This window comes from Hyla sarda, chromosome 1 (assembly GCF_029499605.1).
Source record: "Hyla sarda isolate aHylSar1 chromosome 1, aHylSar1.hap1, whole genome shotgun sequence".
In the NCBI taxonomy this organism is placed as follows: domain Eukaryota; kingdom Metazoa; phylum Chordata; class Amphibia; order Anura; family Hylidae; genus Hyla; species Hyla sarda.
This window is the reverse complement of record NC_079189.1, coordinates 60,107,882-60,128,804: the sequence shown is the minus strand read 5'-3', so window position 1 is coordinate 60,128,804 and position 20,923 is coordinate 60,107,882. Positions and strand designations below refer to the sequence as shown.

The 20,923-nt window shown below is 43.9% G+C and overlaps 1 protein-coding gene and 1 long non-coding RNA gene across 4 annotated transcripts in view; one reads left to right on the top strand and one right to left on the bottom strand.

Moving 5' to 3' along the window:
• Window positions 1-20,923, bottom strand: part of OTOP1 (otopetrin 1) — a 159,950-nt gene that overhangs the window by 38,860 nt on the left and 100,167 nt on the right. For all 3 annotated transcript variants that reach the window (XM_056555141.1, XM_056555142.1, XM_056555143.1), the window contains one exon: window positions 6,473-6,531. In XM_056555141.1, coding sequence (XP_056411116.1) covers window positions 6,473-6,531 — 59 coding nt within the window. The remainder of the gene's footprint in view (window positions 1-6,472; window positions 6,532-20,923) is intronic.
• LOC130354564 (uncharacterized) overlaps window positions 1-20,923 on the top strand; it is a 111,260-nt gene that overhangs the window by 11,875 nt on the left and 78,462 nt on the right. Inside the window, exon 2 of the long non-coding RNA XR_008888446.1 lies at window positions 8,751-8,952. This is a non-coding gene — a long non-coding RNA (uncharacterized LOC130354564). The remainder of the gene's footprint in view (window positions 1-8,750; window positions 8,953-20,923) is intronic.

Here is a 20,923-nt window from a genome sequence, read left to right as displayed (position 1 = left end):
TGGATCCCTTCCTGTAATAAATTGTAACTGTATCCTTAGGACACGTTTACAATTGAATTATCCATGGCCTGCAGTGCAAAAGCACCACTCGGCATTCCCTCCAGGACGTAGGCAGTGTCATTATGTAATCATGCTGCCTACATCCATATCTACATCCATATAGGGGATAAGATTTCTCACCACAGGGGTCCCGCTGCTGGGGACCCCCGCAATGTTGTATTCGCCACCCACCTGTTTGAACTGCACGTCGCGGTGCCAGCTCACAAACAGCTGGGTGGCGACCACGGGGCAGGAGTATCGTGATGTCACGACTCCGCCACCATGGGACATTACCCACCCCCCCCCCCCACCCCAGCTATGCAAGTCTATGGGAGGGGGCGTGATGACTGTCACACCCCATCCCCATAGACTTGCATAGCAGGGGGTGACATCACACGGTGGCGGAGCCGTTACGTCGCAATACTCTGGCCCTGTGGTCGCCACCCGGCTGATTGTGAGCTGGCACCACGGCGTGCAGTTCAAACAGGTGGGTGATGAATACAAGATTGCGGGGGTCCCCAGCAGCGGGACCCCCATGGTGAGACATCTTATCCCCTATCCTTTGGATAGGGGATAAGATTTATCAGGGCCGGAGTACCACTTTAAGACAGCACACTGGTATATGTACAGTTGGGGCAAAGGATGTAACTTTATATATGGGGGCAAAGGATGTATTATTATACATGGGGCAAAGGATGTAACTTTAAAATGGCGCAAAGGATGTAACTTTTGTATATGGGGGTTACAGTGTATGGAATAAACTCATATATTTAGGATAATTTATATATGGGGGATACAGCATTCGGAATAAATTTATATAAGAGGGATCCAGTATATTAATTAATTTGTGGGGCACAGTGTATTATGGAGGAAATTCTTGTACCGTCGTGCAGCATTGAGTGGTTCTGCCCCTTTGACCCCTCAACTTATGTGAAAAAAGTATCCTTGGAATTCATTTTAAAAATCTGATCACCCTAATCTGAGAGCCTATTTATAGTGCGGCAGGTCAAGCACTTTTGCGCCCTCTTGTGGGGCAAGACCAGGTGTCTAATCAGATTACTCAACTGCATGCTGAGTTGTGCAGCAATCCAACGTTTCTATCTGGATGCACCCTTTTTTCAATAGGTGTATATACCGTAACTAAAAGATTCTGAGAATGTTTTCTCATAACATGTTGCACTTTTTATTTATGGTAAATTTTAGTTAATACATTTTAGGTTTATTTCTGGGGGAAAAAAACACAGAAACTTAGTGAGATTCAAAACATGTCTTCTGTTTTTAACACAGATAGTCATACTACACAAGATACTTAAAGGGGTACTCCGGTGCTTACACATCTTATCCCCTATCCAAAGGATAGGGGATAAGATGCCTGATCGCTGGAGTCCCGCAGCTGGGGACGCCCGCGATCATGCACGCGGCACCCCGTTAGTAATCAGTCCCAGGCTATCACGCCCCCACCCGTAGGTTTGCATTGAGGGGCGGAGCGTGACGTCACACGGGGGCGGGGGCGTGACGTCACACGCCGCCGACCCTGCGGTTGACCTTAATCAGACCCGGAGTGAACACGCTCCGCAAACTGATTACTAACCGGGTGCCGCGTGCATGATCGCGGGCGTCCCCAGCTGTGGGACTCCCACGATCAGGCATCTTATCCCCTATCCTTTGGATAGGGGATAAGATGTGTAAGCACCGGAGTACCCCTTTAAAGGGGTTATCCACCATAAGGTGATTTTAGTACGTACCTGGCAGGCAGTAATGGACATGCTTAGGAAGGATCTGCGCTTGTCTTGGGGCTAAATGGCTATGTCATGAGATTACCATAACACTGTGGCTAGCTTTTTGTGAACTGGTATTTCCTCTTTTAGAGTTTCTTTTTTTTTTTTACTACTAATCCCATAATTCCATTTTCCTCCCTCCCACACATCAGCCTCCCCACCCATTAAAACATAAATGAGCTGCATCCATTCAAAAGACCTGTGGTTTTCAATCAGGGTGCCTACAGCTGTTGTATTAGTTGCAGTTTGATCTCTCTCCCACCATGCGATCACTCCACCCATTGAAGCAGACAGGCTACCTGTCATCAGCTGACTAGTGAGTCAGGTCTCGGCCGCATTGCAACCTGGGAAAAATCTGAGACAACAGTCATTTTGTATGCTGGTAAAAATAAATATTGGGGTGAAAATCACATAAGAATTGTGAGAAAACAGTCACACACAGGTACAGACACTATATTATGAACTACACTAACTTTACAGCCCCTGTAGCATAGTCAAATAAAAAAAAATCCTGAAATACCCCTCTAAAACATTTTACAGTAACCAAATCTACTTTATATTGTTATAATTTGCTAAATTTTCTTTTACCTTTTTTAGGACATAAGAAGGTTTACAAGTTTAGCAGCATTTTTACACTGATTTTTAAGGACTAATTCAGTTCTGAGGTAGATTTGAGTGACCTGTACATTAGAAACCACAATAAATTCCTATATATTAAAATTACAGTTCTCAAAGTATTCAACATAACTTTAAGGATTTGTTGAACCTTTAGGGGTTTAACATGAATAAAAGAGAATCTGTAAGCTTTTTATCATGCTCAGAAAAAATCATGGTTGTCTCTTCTATCCACACATCTCCTTCTTCCCCCACCCCTCCCTACTTGGCTTTCAGCACTGAGTCTTGTACATCAATGATAAAGTGCAGGGAGGGATGGGTGACGTGCATGCTGCAGCTTAGCTTGTCTTTTTTGATACTTGAGATAGGAAGGAAAACATGATTTTATAACTCTGATCTACCTCTCTTTCTTGGATGGTTGTTGCAACCTAGTGTCTTCTGTGGGAAATTTATTTCCTTGCCTGAGTTTGTTTCACCAAGCTATACTATTATACCCAGCCAATGTTTGGAATTGCAGAATCTTCCTCCTCTGTTCGTCAGGTTCTTTGGTGTCTTCGCCATGATGTAAATAACGCCTCTGTAGTGCTCTCAGGCTCTTCTTTTTAACATGCTCACCGATGGACCCCACCCCATCTGACATGGGAAATAAACACCATCAGAATCCTCCTATAGCTACCACTTCAACATTGCTGATTCCTACTATAGTAAACACCCTCACTTGTTAACTCATCTTTAAATCTACCCCTGCTGCCATCCCAGCACCAAAGATGACACAGACTGATCTAAATGCCAATACAGCACCATTGTCAGTCCAAAGCGGTTCCATGCAGGCGCCCGTCCAATCTTCCTTTAGGAACCCTTTTAATGCCAGTGCTGTGCCATTGGAACAGTGCCCATTTACACATAGAAAAGCCTGTAAAGAACACAAACTTTGGCCCAGATTTATCAAACTGTGCGAGAAAAAAAATGTAGTGATTTCCCCACAACAACCAATCACAGCTCAGCTTTCACTTTACCAGAGCTCTTTAGCTGAGCTGTGATTGGTTGCTGTGGGGAAAATCACTCCACTTTTTCTCTCACACAGTATGATAAATCTGGGCCAAAGTTTCTGGAGGTTCCATGTACTACTGATTATCAGCCTGATCAGCTTTCTGGAAAACAGTTCCCTCACGTTAATCGGAGATCCTTTGACAGCGCTGCTACTCCTTTGGTCCCCCAAAGTCCCACTGGACTGTGATCTTCCCCTTTCTCTTACTCCCCAGGATTCAAATCTATTTAATATGCTTAATATGCTCAGTATTTCGCATTTCTGCCAACCAAACAGGACTTTTAGTCCCTCATTGCAGGGGACACAAATACCTGTCGTGCCGAGATTGCTACAGTCAGGAAAGATCTTAACGTTATCAATGAAAGAATGGAGCCGTTTGAGAAACAAACAAACCCATACCTTGACTGTGAAGCTCCCTAACACCTCTGAAGCTCAAACTAAGAAGACATATTGAGGACTCAGATAAAAGGGGGTCTAACCATAACATATGAATCTACTGAATCAGAGAATCTCCCTGACTTTCTCAAAATCGTCTAAAATTAGATACTAGACCTGCCACGAGATTCCCCAGGAAAACTTTACCAAGCATACAGGGCACTGAGACCTCGAAGCATTGGCTCATCTTTGTGTGACGTCATCTGTTGCATCACTGATCACTGCCTGACAGAGTACAGAGCTCTGCACCATTACCTTTTTGGGAGAAACTATCTAGTTCTTTCCAGATTTATCATGCAACACTCACAGAGATTCCTTTGTTCCTTATTAGACATTCTCAAGGAAACAATGTGTCCTACCGCTGGGCCTTTCCATCTTCTCTGATTGCAAAGAAGGATGGTCACTCTGCAATATTTCGCTCTCTAGAAGTTCTTCCTAAATTCTGTGAAACAGCTGACACCTCCTTTACCTTTGGGATGCATCTGGATGACTCAGCAATCCCGGAGAAAGAAACAATGATCATCCACTATTGCACCCCGTTGAGCCCTCTACTTTTTTCTTTTGAACTTCTTTGTTCTATCCTCATGGTTGTTTTTATTTATGCTATTATTATATTATGCTATTTTACCAAATGTTCCAGACAAGTCTTTTCATTGTTTCTGTCTGTTGCAATCTTGTGGACTGATTGTTCACCTCATGTTTCCTCTTAAATCCCCCCCCCCCTTCTTTTTTGTTCCTCCTGGTGGGATTCTGGAAACCCTCATGTCTAACCCTTCTGAGGACCTGGGACCGCCAAATGGGTTTGGTTGTCATCAAGTTGTTTCTGCACCCCCATACACACACACACCTTTTTGGAATCAATCTTTTGTTTTATTTATGTGACCCATTGTCTTCTGCTCCTCCTCTTTTGGTCGACAGCTTTGGCTTCCTGCTTAGAGACCTGCCATATAGTGCATAATGTGTGCATATATTATTTTGGTCCACTTCCTTGTCATTTTGCCTCTTTTCTCCTCTTTCTTGCCTCCTCTCCATTTTTGAGGCCCTCGTTTCTTTTTTCCACCCTGCATGATGATCTACCTGAAGTTAACTGTAACCTTTATATCTTCGGTGGTGAATACCATTGCTGCAACTTTTTGATCTTTTATTTTTTTCTATACCCCTGTCCTACTTCCATGCCAGCAAATTTAGAGTATTTAGCAGCAGTGATTCCAGTATGCCCTGATATTAGCGGCAAGAAGATCAGGAGTTGGTTCGAAATCACCAATTTTGATCTGAAACGTCCTTATTTCACTATGTTGTTTCACCAGGTCACTGTTAACTGTGGAAATTACTTCATTCTTTTTGAATTGTTTATTGGAGATGTTATTAAACATTTTAAAGATTTTCCATGTTAATCCATTTTTATTGTAACACACTAGCAAGTATTAACAAACAAATGTATTTTAATATTTACTCCACTGATTTTACAGTTTTTAGAAATGTTCTATATGTTGCCCTAGTGTGCTACTTCATCCAACAACAGGCTTAAGACATGAAGGAGCACTTAAAGAGCATTTAATATCACACTGTATCATGGCACACTATATACATGAAGGTTCAGCACAGTCGAATGCTCTGGCGTTGGTTATCTCTCTCAGAACTATAGGGTCGAGCTGGAAAAATCCAACATCATCTGTTGGTGGAGAATCGGGAGGCCACCATACACTTTAGACAAAGTGGAAAGGTTTGGTCTGACTTTAAAGTTGTATGGGCACCTTGACCCTGCCTTTGGGCCATTACCTAGTACCTTCAACCCATCATTGCACTCAACTGTCTTTACCAAAGTCAACAACAATCTGTTAACTCTCACAACTGCACAAATTTACTCTGAAATATGTTTTACCATGGTTTTCCAAACATCTTCATGTGGAAAAGTAAATTCATCATCTTTGTCCCATCTAAGTTAACCCCTCTACTAGAACTTCATGGAAATCTCAGTATATTTTTTTCCTCAGTCTCATAAGTCCACTACTTGAGGACAACCTGTGTTTCCTCTCTATTCTTCAGATAACACCTCAAGGGCCTTGTCGTTTCCTGCTGGTTACATCTGAGAAACATTTATCTGCCTTTTTTTTTTTCAATTTCTCATGTACTACAAAAATGCTAGTACATGCCCTTGTCATTTTTGGTGTAGACTACTGAAATATACTCCTCGGTGGTGTCACCTTTAGCACCCTTGAGCTCTAATCTGTCCTCAACTCTGTGCTCTACTGTAATTCCTCTAAGGCTTCTTCTTTCTGCTTGTCCCTTTACTGGCTTACAAAGAAAGTACAATTCAAAACAATACCATTCTAAAAAGTTCCAAATCTGTCCCCTCTAAATATCTGTCTTAATCCACCAATATTTCCCCATACCTAATCCCACAGTTAGAACTCCCTAACCATGGTAACAATTTTTTTTTTACCCCTGACATTTATATACAGTACTAAGAAATTGCAAATTGCAGTAAAAGTTAATTGCACTTAAAATAATAATAATAATAGCAACACTAATAATAATAATAATAATAATACATTACCTTTCAAGGGTTTTAAATGACTGGATGATATCTTTGGAATGGAACCATAAAAAGTAGACCTATAATAGAACAAATTATATGTTTTTACTGATAAAAATATATATGATATATAAGATATATACATATATATACATATATATATGAGATAGATAGATAATTAGATAGATGATGGATAGAAATTAGATAGATAGATAGATAGATAGATAGATAGATAGACAGATAATGAGACAAGCATCCTAAAAATGTACCTGTAAAATAAAAAAAGGTTAGGGTCAAAAGTTTTTATCTCATTATTGGTTTACTGAGAACGAGCGAGGAGAGAGACATGCTACCATGTTCCCTTCTCCCAGCTCTGTGTCTATGAGACCTGGATGGCCCCATAGACTTGCAAATCAAGTCCATCCAGGTCACGTGACACAGAGCTGGAAGCGCATGCCTCTCCCAGCTCGTTCTTGTGATTAGTTGGGATCTGGAGACCCAACACCCTGACCAATCAAAACTTTCTTTCTCTTATAAATCATGGTATTGTGTTCAACCGATATCATTACTGTGTTAATCCTGAGGAACACAAAAAGAATTTAATTTGGAAAAAATCCTTCCTGACTTCAAATATAGTAATCAGAATAAATTCCTGGATGAACCCACTTGTACCCAGAACTGGTAATATTATATTTTTTCCAAGAAAGGCATCCAGGCCCATATTGTAATATTTTTTTAGATAGATTTAAAAAAATGGCTAGATAGATAGATAAATAAAGAAATATGAGATAGATAGATAGATAGATAGATAGATATTCTGGGTCCAGAACAGGGGAACAACCATGGGCTCTAACATGGCACCGACTTACGCAAACATCTACATGACAGATATTGAGGTGACATATATTTACAATTCTACACTTTGTCAGTATATACCTATACCATACTTTTTAAAGTATGGTATAGGTATATCAATGATACCTTTGTGATTTGGACAGGTTTACTTGAACAACTTGATATGTTCTTTAACAAACTGAATGAGATTTCCCCTGAATTAAAATTCACCATGGTAAGATCTATGGAGTGTCTACAATTTCTTGACAGTACAGTACATTTACGGGGTAACAAATTGGTGACTATCTGAATGTTAAATCTACAGATAGAAATAATCTGTTATACTGTATTACAATAGCTATCATCCGAAACCCTGGAGTCAGCTATTACGAGTTAAATAAATTGTTTCACCCACAGAAAATGTTGAGGTTAAACTTGATGAAATGTGTGGCATAGAGGTTATCCCCAACGTCTTTTACAGCATCATAGATGTAGGTTGGGAGAGTTCTCTTGTGAGGAGCTATTGAGACCTAAGAACAGGGACAATTCAGAAAAAATCCCCTTCGTATCTACCTATACGACACATAGTAACCAAATTGCAACTATCATTAAACATTATTGTGATATCGTTAGAAGGACCACTAACCTGACAGTTCCTCCAGTGATGGCGTACAGGAGGGGAACGAACATCAAAGATAATCTGGTAAAATCAGATAAAGGGAACTCTAAAATTTCTTAAAAAAAAGCACATGGCTGAATTCCAAGAGAGGTAATTTTCCCTGTTTGGACTGCAGCCATTGTAACAGTATTGTCAAGGGAGACACATTTTTCCATCCACAAACTGGGCAACGGTTTGTCATTAAAGGGAGATACACATATAGATCCACTTTTGTTGTATACATGCTACATTGTCCTTGTGAGTTACTTTACATTGGAGAGACCACCAATAAATGTAGAGTACATCTCAATGGTCATAAATCATCAGACAATCAGAACAGGCAAAATGGAGTTACCTATCCCTAAACACTTTCTGGAGGAAGGCCACACTATAAGTCAGGTGCGATTTAGGATTATCGATCATGTTCCCGTACTGAGAAGAGGAGGTGACAGGAAGAAATTGCTTAAACACAAAGAGCTCAAATGGATTTATGCACTTAACAATCTATTCTTATTTTTTAATATTTTACTTATTTTTTTGTTTTTAATTTTTGTTTTATTTATTCTATTTAATATTTTTTATGATTTTTTATTTTATTATTTATTTTAATTTTTCATTTCACAGATTTTTTTATTTTTTATTTATTATTTTTCATTCTTTATTATTTATTTTTAATTTTCTATTTGTAATTTTTCCATTCTTGTTCCTTCCTGCTCGGTGTACATTTTGATTTTAATACTATGTATAACGTTGATATATGATTTTAACATTGATATGCCCTTATACTTGTTTGTTTATGTTTTATAGGCACAGACACAATGGATGAAAGGGGATTTCACAGAGCTTGACTATATCTTAACAGTGCAGTCTGTTTGAGAATGCGTAGTGAGGTTGAGGGCGGAAAGACTATAATGCCTATGACGTGTTAGAGCGCACAGGCGCAGTTGGTGTGTTTGCATGTGATTGCAAGTCAGAGGACTGAAAGAAAAAAAGAACGTAAGAAGATCAGGTAATGTGGAGCCCCCTCTCTCCTTGTTAATTTATATATTATAAATGTTTTCTGGTGAAATATATATTGTACATATGATTTTTATGCTTATTGCTTTTGATATTTGTTTATATCCCATGTCATGGGGATCGACCAATCGTCACAAGGGGGCTGAACTGCTTCATTAACTATGATGTAAAACACTTGTTGTATAACCACATCACCTTGTTTGTATGTATATTTAAGAAAGTCTCATTGTAATGGTTTATATGCTTGATAAATGTATGCCAAAACGTTACACTGTTTACTGCTTGGTGCAATAAAAATACAGCCCTGATTTGAAAGACTGGATCCCTGAAGTTGTGCTGTGATTTTGCTTCTCTTGGATATGTGGAAGCCTAATTAGGCTGCGTTTGTGGGAGGGGCGAGAGGGTATTTAACGCCCCTGGCCCTGACGTCAGGGCATATGGTGCGTTTGGCGGTGTATTCAGTTGTTGCTCCGTGTACGCCCATATATCTGGAGCGGAGGAGCATTGCAGTGGTCTGGAGCTACATTATACAGAGGTGGTAAGTGCCAGTACCGGCATTACTGGTACGTGTTATTTTGGGGTAGCGGGCATGAGGGGCCAGCATCCTAAACCTAGCCCTGACAGCGCGGTACATGCATCCTAAACCTAGCCCTGACAGCGCGGAGGGGCTGCAGGTCTCCGGCGGGGGGGGGGGGGGGTTATGAGTTGCGTGTGTATAACCTGATAGTGATGATAGCGGTCAGCTGGCTTCTGATGACGGGGGTGTGGCTCAGGGGTATTGCATTCAAGCAGTAATGTTGGTTAACTGCCACAAGGGGGCCGCAAATAGCAGGCTTGTTCATAGTTCTGCTGTTATGCAAACGGCCACCATGTGGCAGTATGTAAATAAAATAAAAAAAATATGTGGTTTTAATGATAGAATAATAAATGATTTTTTTTAAATAAATGTGGTTTTAATGATAACGGATAAAAAAACACATATATTTGCGGGTATGGGTATATTTATATATGTATATGTACATATTGTGTATGTATATGTAAGTATGGGTATGCATGCGCAAAGACAAGTGGGCAGAGGACGTACACATTTTCATGTATTTATGGGTGCATGGGTGGACTTGGGTAAAGGCACAAACGCATGTGCATACGGGTACATATATATAGCCGATTGTGTATGTATATATATATATATATATAAGGGGGGAGAGAATAAAGTGACCTGCCATTATACAACAGGTAAATCACGATATGGCACTTATGGTATTTAAGTTTTTCATTTCAGTCAGACTACGTTCGGTACTATCCGTTAAAACTACGCTTTACGTACAGGGATAGGTGCGTTATCATGTTTCAGAATTATTTTATGTACATACTGTTACGCCGAGCGCTCCGGGTCCCCGCTCCTCCCCGGAGCGCTCGCAACATCCTCGCTACTGCAGCGCCCCGGTCAGATCTACTGACCGGGTGCGCTGCGATACCGCCCCCAGCCGGGATGCGATTTGCGATGCGGGTGGCGCCCACTCGCGATGCGCACCCCGGCTCCCGTACCTGACTCGCTCTCCGTCGGTCCTGTCCCGGCGCGCGCGGCCCCGCTCCCTAGGGCGCGCGCGCGCCGGGTTTCTGCGATTTAAAGGGCCACTGTGCCACTGATTGGCGCAGTTGGTCTAATTAGTGTGTTCACCTGTGCACTCCCTATGTATACCTCACTTCCCCTGCACTCCCTCGCCGGATCTTGTTGCCATTGTGCCAGTGAAAGCGTTTCCTAGTGTGTTCCTAGCCTGTGTTCCAGACCTCCTGCCGTTGCCCCTGACTACGATCCTTGCTGCCTGCCCCGACCTTCTGCTACGTCCGACCTTGCTCTTGTCTACTCCCTTGTACCGCGCCTATCTTCAGCAGTCAGAGAGGTTGAGCCGTTGCTAGTGGATACGACCTGGTTACTACCGCCGCTGCAAGACCATCCCGCTTTGCGGCGGGCTCTGGTGAATACCAGTAGTAACTTAGAACCGGTCCACTAGCACGGTCCACGCCAATCCCTCTCTGGCACAGAGGATCCACCTCCTGCCAGCCGAATCGTGACAGTAGATCCGGCCATGGATCCCGCTGAAGTTCCACTGCCAGTTGTCGCCGACCTCACCACGGTGGTCGCCCAGCAGTCGCAACAGATAGCGCAACAAGGCCACCAGCTGTCTCAACTGACCGTGATGCTACAGCAGCTACTACCACAGCTTCAGCAATCATCTCCTCCGCCAGCTCCTGCACCTCCTCCGCAGCGAGTGGCCGCTTCCGGCCTACGACTATCCTTGCCGGATAAATTTGATGGGGACTCTAAGTTTTGCCGTGGCTTTCTTTCGCAATGTTCCCTGCACTTGGAGATGATGTCGGACCAGTTTCCTACTGAAAGGTCTAAGGTGGCTTTCGTAGTCAGCCTTCTGTCTGGGAAAGCTCTGTCATGGGCCACACCGCTCTGGGACCGCAATGACCCCGTCACTGCCTCTGTACACTCCTTCTTCTCGGAAATTCGAAGTGTCTTTGAGGAACCTGCCCGAGCCTCTTCTGCTGAGACTGCCCTGCTGAACCTGGTCCAGGGTAATTCTTCCATTGGCGAGTACGCCATCCAATTCCGTACTCTTGCTTCCGAATTATCCTGGAATAATGAGGCCCTCTGCGCGACCTTTAAAAAAGGCCTATCCAGCAACATTAAAGATGTTCTGGCCGCACGAGAAATTCCTGCTAACCTGCATGAACTCATTCATCTAGCCACTCGCATTGACATGCGTTTTTCCGAAAGGCGTCAGGAGCTCCGCCAGGATATGGACTTTGTTCGCACGAGGCGTTTTTTCTCCCCGACTCCTCTCTCCTCTGGTCCTCTGCAATCCGTTCCTGTGCCTCCCGCCGTGGAGGCTATGCAAGTTGACCGGTCTCGCTTGACACCTCAAGAGAGGACACGACGCCGCAAGGAGAATCTTTGCCTGTACTGTGCCGGTACCGAACACTTCCTGAAGGATTGTCCTATCCGTCCTCCCCGCCTGGAAAGACGTACGCTGACTCCGCACAAAGGTGAGACAGTTCTTGATGTCAACTCTGCTTCTCCACGCCTTACTGTGCCTGTGCGGATATCTGCCTCTACCTTCTCCTTCTCTACTATGGCCTTCTTGGATTCCGGATCTGCAGGAAATTTTATTTTGGCCTCTCTCATCAACAGGTTCAACATCCCGGTGACCAGTCTCGCCAGACCCCTCTACATCAATTGTGTTAACAATGAAAGATTGGACTGTACCGTGCGTTACCGCACGGAGCCCCTCCTAATGTGCATCGGACCTCATCACGAAAAAATTGAGTTTTTGGTCCTCTCCAATTGCACTTCCGAAATTCTCCTTGGACTACCGTGGCTTCAACGCCATTCCCCAACCCTTGATTGGTCCACAGGAGAGATCAAGAGCTGGGGTACTTCTTGTTTCAAGGACTGTCTTAAACCGGTTCCCAGTACTCCCTGCCGTGACCCTGTGGGTCCCCCTGTAACCGGTCTCCCTAAGGCTTATATGGACTATGCTGACGTATTTTGCAAAAAACAAGCTGAGACTTTACCTCCTCACAGGCCTTATGACTGTCCTATTGACCTCCTCCCGGGCACTACTCCACCCCGGGGCAGAATTTATCCTCTGTCCGCCCCAGAGACTCTTGCTATGTCTGAATACATCCAGGAAAATTTAAAAAAGGGGTTTATCCGCAAATCCTCCTCTCCTGCCGGAGCTGGATTTTTCTTTGTGTCCAAAAAAGATGGCTCCCTACGTCCTTGCATTGATTACCGCGGACTTAATAAAATCACGGTAAAGAACCGCTACCCCCTACCTCTTATCTCAGAACTCTTTGATCGCCTTCAAGGTGCCCACATCTTTACCAAACTGGACTTAAGAGGTGCTTATAATCTGATCCGCATCAGGGAGGGGGACGAATGGAAAACTGCATTTAACACCAGAGATGGACACTTTGAGTATCTAGTCATGCCCTTTGGCCTGTGCAACGCCCCTGCCGTCTTCCAAGACTTTGTTAATGAAATTTTTCGTGATCGCTTATATTCCTGTGTTGTTGTGTATCTGGACGATATTCTGATTTTTTCTGCCAACTTAGAAGAACATCGCCAGCATGTCCGCATGGTTCTTCAGAGACTTCGAGACAATCAACTTTATGCCAAAATGGAGAAATGTCTGTTTGAATGTCAATCTCTTCCTTTCCTAGGATACTTGGTCTCTGGCCAGGGACTACAAATGGACCCAGATAAACTCTCTGCCGTCTTAGATTGGCCACGCCCCTCTGGACTCCGTGCTATCCAACGTTTTTTGGGGTTCGCCAATTATTACAGACAATTTATTCCACATTTTTCCACTATTGTGGCTCCTATCGTGGCTTTAACCAAGAAGAATGCCAATCCTAAGTCTTGGTCTCCCCAAGCGGAAGACGCATTTAAACGGCTCAAGTCTGCCTTTTCTTCTGCTCCCGTGCTCTCCAGACCTGACCCATCTAAACCCTTCCTATTGGAGGTTGATGCCTCCTCAGTGGGAGCTGGAGCGGTCCTTCTACAAAAAAATTCTTCCGGGCATGCTGTTACTTGTGGGTTTTTTTCTAGGACCTTCTCTCCGGCGGAGAGGAACTACTCCATCGGGGATCGAGAACTACTGGCCATTAAATTGGCACTTGAGGAATGGAGGCATCTGCTGGAGGGATCAAAATTTCCAGTTATCATTTACACCGATCACAAGAATCTCTCCTATCTCCAGTCTGCCCAACGGCTGAATCCTCGCCAGGCCAGGTGGTCATTGTTCTTTGCCCGTTTTAACTTTGAAATTCATTTTCGCCCTGCCGACAAGAACATTAGGGCCTATGCTCTCTCTCGTTCCTCGGATGCCTCGGAAGTAGAGGTCTCTCCGCAACACATCATTCCTCCTGACTGTCTGATCTCCACTTCTCCAGTCTCCATCAGGCAAACTCCTCCAGGGAAGACCTTCGTTTCTCCACGCCAACGTCTCGGGATTCTCAAATGGGGTCACTCCTCCCACCTCGCAGGCCATGCGGGCATCAAAAAGTCCTTGCAACTCATCTCTCGTTTCTATTGGTGGCCGACTCTGGAGACGGATGTTGTTGATTTTGTGCGGGCCTGTACTGTCTCTGCCCGGGATAAGACTCCTCGCCAGAAGCCTGCTGGTCTCCTTCATCCTCTGCCTGTCCCCGAACAGCCTTGGTCTCAGATTGGTATGGACTTTATTACAGACTTACCCCCATCCCGTGGCAACACTGTTGTTTGGGTGGTCGTTGATCGATTTTCCAAGATGGCACATTTTATTCCTCTTCCTGGTCTTCCTTCAGCGCCTCAGTTGGCAAAACAATTTTTTGTACACATTTTTCGTCTTCACGGTTTGCCCACGCAGATCGTCTCGGATAGAGGCGTCCAATTCGTGTCAAAATTCTGGAGGGCTCTCTGTAAACAACTCAAGATTAAATTAAACTTCTCTTCTGCTTATCATCCTCAATCCAATGGGCAAGTAGAAAGAATTAACCAGGTCCTGGGTGACTATTTACGGCATTTTGTTTCCTCCCGCCAGGATGACTGGCCAGATCTTCTACCATGGGCCGAATTCTCGTACAACTTCAGAGTCTCTGAATCTTCTGCTAAATCCCCATTTTTCGTGGTGTACGGCCGTCACCCTCTTCCCCCCCTCCCTACTCCCTTGCCCTCTGGTTTGCCCGCTGCGGATTAAGTGACTCGTGATCTTTCCACCATATGGAAAGAGACCCAAAATTCTCTTTTACAGGCTTCATCTCGCATGAAAAAGTTTGCCGATAAGAAAAGAAGAGCTTCCCCCATTTTTGCTCCCGGAGACAAGGTATGGCTCTCCGCTAAATATGTCCGCTTCCGTGTCCCCAGTTACAAACTGGGACCACGCTATCTGGGTCCTTTCAAAGTCTTGTGCCAAATTAATCCTGTCTCTTACAAACTTCTTCTTCCTCCTTCTCTTCGTATTCCCAATGCCTTTCATGTCTCTCTCCTTAAACCACTCATCATCAACCGTTTCTCTCCCAAACTTGTTTCTCCCACTCCTGTTTCCGGTTCTTCTGACATCTTCTCCGTGAAGGAGATACTGGCCTCCAAGACGGTCAGAGGGAAAAAAAAATTTTTGGTTGATTGGGAGGGCTGTGGTCCTGAAGAGAGATCCTGGGAACCTGAGGACAACATCCTAGACAAAAGTCTGGTCCTCAGGTTCTCAGGCTCCAAGAAGAGGGGGAGACCCAAGGGGGGGGGGTACTGTTACGCCGAGCGCTCCGGGTCCCCGCTCCTCCCCGGAGCACTCGCAACATCCTCGCTACTGCAGCGCCCCGGTCAGATCTACTGACCGGGTGCGCTGCGATACCGCCCCCAGCCGGGATGCGATTCGCGATGCGGGTGGCGCCCACTCGCGATGCGCACCCCGGCTCCCGAACCTGACTCGCTCTCCGTCGGTCCTGTCCCGGCGCGCGCAGCCCCGCTCCCTAGGGCGCGCGCGCGCCGGGTCTCTGCGATTTAAAGGGCCACTGCGCCACTGATTGGTGCAGTTGGTCTAATTAGTGTGTTCACCTGTGCACTCCCTATGTATACCTCACTTCCCCTGCACTCCCTCGCCGGATCTTGTTGCCATTGTGCCAGTGAAAGCGTTTCCTAGTGTGTTCCTAGCCTGTGTTCCAGACCTCCTGCCGTTGCCCCTGACTACGATCCTTGCTGCCTGCCCCGACCTTCTGCTACGTCCGACCTTGCTCTTGTCTACTCCCTTGTACCGCGCCTATCTTCAGCAGTCAGAGAGGTTGAGCCGTTGCTAGTGGATACGACCTGGTTACTACCGCCGCTGCAAGACCATCCCGCTTTGCGGCGGGCTCTGGTGAATACCAGTAGTAACTTAGAACCGGTCCACTAGCACGGTCCACGCCAATCCCTCTCTGGCACAGAGGATCCACCTCCTGCCAGCCGAATCGTGACACATACACAGCACAAGCACAAAAAAAATAAAGATGGCATGGGCGCAGATACATATATACATATGTATAGAGGTTGTGGATATGTGGGTATATATGTAGATGTGAATACATGTATAGGATTGGGATTATGCAAGGCAGCAGTCAACGTAATTCCTGTCTCGGCTACAGGAGGGGCCCAGCTGAGTTATTGTTGCTGACACGTCTTGTGGATTGCTCAGCTGTGTTGCTAGCCGTAGCACACCAAGCCGCAGTGTGTGTGATAGATTGACACAGCGAGCAAGCCAGAGATTTTAATCCTGCAAAATGCTTGCAGAAAAGCTCTGTGTCCATGACCCCCCAATTCGTGATGTAGTTGAATTGGCTGAAGGCAACTGCGACTTTAGCTGAGAATGACTTGTAATAGTCATAAAAATTGGTGCCCCCCGTACTTATGGGCAAGTTCCCTGACATGATGTAAATATAAGTCAAGCTCCTCTCTTCTATCAGGCTTTGCAGAGAAGACTACAACCCTATATTGCCTCATCCAGGGTTAGTTGCACTCCCCCAGGCCACCTATGAATGCAGTAATCTGCGTTCAGCAACGAATGAACCACAAGTGGTCTCTCAGTTATTGAAAACCGAGGTTGATAGAGGGTACATGATTGGGCCATTCATGGAGCCGCCGTTTGATATGGGGAGAGTTAGTCCACTGGGTTTGGTAACAGAAAAGTTCAATAATAAAAGACGATTAATATACGACTTGTCATCGCCCTATCCTTCCGTCATTCCCAGCATAAATTCATTGATCCCGTCAGAGGAATTTTAGATGACATATGTGTCAATCGACTAGGCAATGCAATTCATAATACATTTAGGCCCTGGTGCGTGGTTGGCCAAAGCCGATATCACCGATGCCTTCAAATTGTTACCTTTAAAACATGAGTTGTGGAAATGGTTTGGGGTAAGGTGGGGTGAGCTTTATTATTTTTCGGTAAAATTAACTTTTGGGTGCAAGAGCAGCCCGTGGCTCTTTGATCAGCTGGCATGGGCATTACTCTGGGTATTGGAAAATGAACTTGGTTGTGATTACGTGTTGCACTATTTGGACGACTTTTTCATATTGGAGCCTCCGGCGGTGATTCCGGGGAAATTGTCAGCGTTGGTACAGTTGTTTAATGTTCTGGGGGTCCCAGTCTCTCCTGCTAAGACGGAGGGACCGACTACCCAGCTGACTATCCTTGGGATCACTTTGGATTTGGTCAATATGCAAGACAGCCTACCGCCCGACAAACATCAGAGGATTAGAGAAGTGATATGTAAATTCAACATTGCGCCTGTGGCCACCAAGACAGAATTACAAAGCTTATTGGGCATTTTGGCATTCGCTTGTAGAATTATCCCTCAGGGTAGGTCTTTTGTGTCCAGGCTATTGGAACTATTATCGGAAGCTCCTGGTCAGGATTCTCCCTTTTGTTTAGACACAGGGGCTAGGGCTGACTTGAACATGTGGGACAGTTACATTGGCCACTGGAATGGGGTGTCATCGTTTCTCCCCACAGCATCAGAACATACACCGAGGGTTTACAGTGATGCTTCATCATCCATGGTTATGCAGCAATATTCGGCACACATAGGCTTGCTGGTCCTTGGCCAAAAGAAGTCCAAGCGGTACCTGGGTTCACAACTTGTTCAGCTCTAGGAAATAAAATCTAACTTTTTTATATTATAAGAATGTCTAATCTGTAATTTGATGCCTTTTGGAGATTTTTCTATCTTTCCTTGGCTTCTTTATGCACATTAATACACATTTTTACCTGGGCTGCCCAAACTTTTGATCCCCACTGTAGGAAAGGTAAGTTATGCAGGCGGAGCTCAGTTGATGGACAATCACTGGGCGTAGTGGTAAGTAGGGTAGGTTATGAGGGGGGAAGCAGTTGTGTATCAAACCTTATGATACTTGCAGCCATGACCACAAGTGGAAGCCTAATTAGGCTGAATTTGTGGGAGGGGCGAGAGGGTATTTAATGGCCATGGCCCTGACATTAGAGCGTATGGTGCATTTGGCGAAACCCACCCAACCCTCCCCTTCTTTCCATTACTTATTCATAAGGGTTGGCCCTCTATAGGCTTGCCCTCGTTTGCGGTTTTGGGCACATTTCTAACCGCTATATATAGATACATTAAGGCTGTATCTTTCTTTATCTAGGAAAGGTAAGTTATGCAGGTGGAGCTCAGTTGATGGACAATCACTGGGCGTAGTGGTAAGTAAGGTAGGTTATGAAGGGGAAAGCAGTTGTGTATCAAACCTTATGACGCTTGCAGCCACGACCACAAATGCTATTGGCAAGCTGGAGTTTCACCTGCACAACACAGGACGTGGTCAATATTTGCTGGCCTTCCCCTTCTGGATCGCTGTTTAGATAGATAGATAGATAGATATAATATAGATAGATAAATAGATAGATAGATAGATAGATAGATAGATATGAGATATATATGCAATAGATAGATAGTTAGATAGATATGAGATAGATGGATAGATGGATAGATAGATAGATAGATATGAGATAGATAGATAGATATGAGATAGATAGATAATGCTGTCTTAAAGATATTTATACATAATAACATTTCCTTTTTTTTCAAAGTGAACAAGAATACGTTTCAAGATACATAAGTCTGATCAATCCAGGCTCCAGGCCCAAAATCTGATGCCCTTTCTAAAAACCAATTATATAAATACTATAAAATTAGAAATATAAAATCAAGAAATGCATTGGGAAGCTACATACATACTACACATAATATAACTAACAGTATCACACAGCTGGGGTAAAGTGAACAACTGAAGCTTATGAACATTGGTGCAGATCCGTCTTCCATTATAGCAAGTAACAAATGACAACTTAACGTAGCAGTAGACATCTTACATGGTCTTGAATGTCATATCAATAGACGTAAGGACAGTACAAAGGGGTTGTCTGATTTTGCAAACCAAATTAGATTTTTACATAAGGAAGGGGGAAAAAAAGGAGACAAAGTGTACAAATGAAGTACAAAGCATCTTACATACAATGCTACAAAATAAATCCCTGAATATAAAAACAAACTGAAAGAACATGAGATGTCGGAAAAACTAAAAATAAAATAGATGAAAGAAAAGGGGGGAAACAGACAAATGAGAGAAAGAGGGAAGCGTGAAAGAGGGGAGATAATAAGGACTGGGAAGGATTAAATGAGAAGGGAGGGGGAAGAGAAATGAAGAGTCAGCGAGGTGAAATTATAAAAGAAAAAGTCAGTGGCAGAAGGGAGTATCGAAATATGTCATAATTTCTCGACATTGTTATGAAAGGTCATGAAAAGAGCTGTTAGCAACAAATAAGATGTACAAAAGATTAAAAGATGATAATAGTCAAATGAGTGATGACATAAATGGAATTCTATGTCCATACATTGGAGTATTCCATCCAGGGCCTTCATCTGATTGACAGCCATATATGTATACAGCTGCAGTAGGTGGGTGGTTTTGAGCAGCATAGCATTGCACTCAATCTTCTCTATATCAGAACAACGGCTACATTACATGATGTATACTACACATTGTAAGCAGCTTTACTTCAGATAGGGCAACATAAACCCAGTGGGCTAGAGGTATCTAGTGGACCTTGTCTCCCCCAATGGCTGATTATCTTGAGGTCCTACTGAACCTCCACAGATGGACAACAGGTTATGTTGCAATGGTTAGAATATTCTAAAATTAGAAAATTATATATATATATATAGTCATAGATAAAAAAAAAAGGTTGAGCCCGCCCTGGACAAAATGGTGTCCAATTTTATCATAAGGGGTTACCCCAGGAATATAACTTTACACCATAAAACCGAAACACCCTAGATCGTAAAGATTTGGTCCACAATACCCGACAGGTAACCGAGACACAACAGATAGCCTTTCTCTCCACATTTAACTTAAAATCTGTGAAGATTTCACAGATTATCAATAAACATTGGTTTATTTTGAAAATGCTTTTTGCCCACTGATGTCATACAGACGCCCCCCTAACTTGAGGGATAGGTTGTGAAGACCGACATGTTCCTAAGGAGAGGGGGACAACAGAGATATTTCTTTATTTCCAACAAAGGTTCATAAACTGCTCATACATGAACAAATGTATTGTATAATACCAAGTTTTACTTAAAAGGGTACTTTGGCGCTGACATCTTATCCCCTATCCAAAGGATTGGGGATAAGATGCCTGATCGAGGGGGTCCCACCGCTGGGGATCCCCGTGATCTTCCACGCCGCATCCCGTTAGAATAGGCCCCCGGAGCGTGCTGGCTCCGGATCTGATTACTAGCGATCATGGGGACGGAGCATAGTGACGTCACAGCTCCGCCCCGTGTGATGTCACGCTCCGCCCCGTCAATGCAAGCCTATGGAGGGGGTGTGACAGCGTGATAGGGGATAAGATGTCTTAGTGCCAGAGTACCCCTTTAACCTGTACTTCTAACTTTGTTATATATGTGCTGAAATGGTCCTGTCAGCTCATTTATGTGAGAGAAACTATGTTGAAATTTAAAATCGGCCTCAACCAACATCGGCACACTATACGGAAAGCCCATATGGATTAACCGGAGTCAAAACACTTCATACAGGCAGGAAAAACCGAAAAGGATTTGAAATTTATGCTCATTGATTATGGTCCCAGAACAGACCACATTGGCCTTCTAAAAAAAAAACCTGAGTTAAGATGGATCCATGAATTGAATTTGCTACGCCCAAATGGCTTTAATGTTGAATTTGTTGTTACCCCAGGGATACATAATTTATAAGGTAAAATAACTACTATTCCACTAATAACAGTATTATATACATGATTACAGTGGCATTTAATCTGTCACAATATTTTAAATATCACTAATTATATTTTCTCTCCTCTCTGTTCTCTAGATATATGGAGAGATGTGCAGGTCGCCGGAAT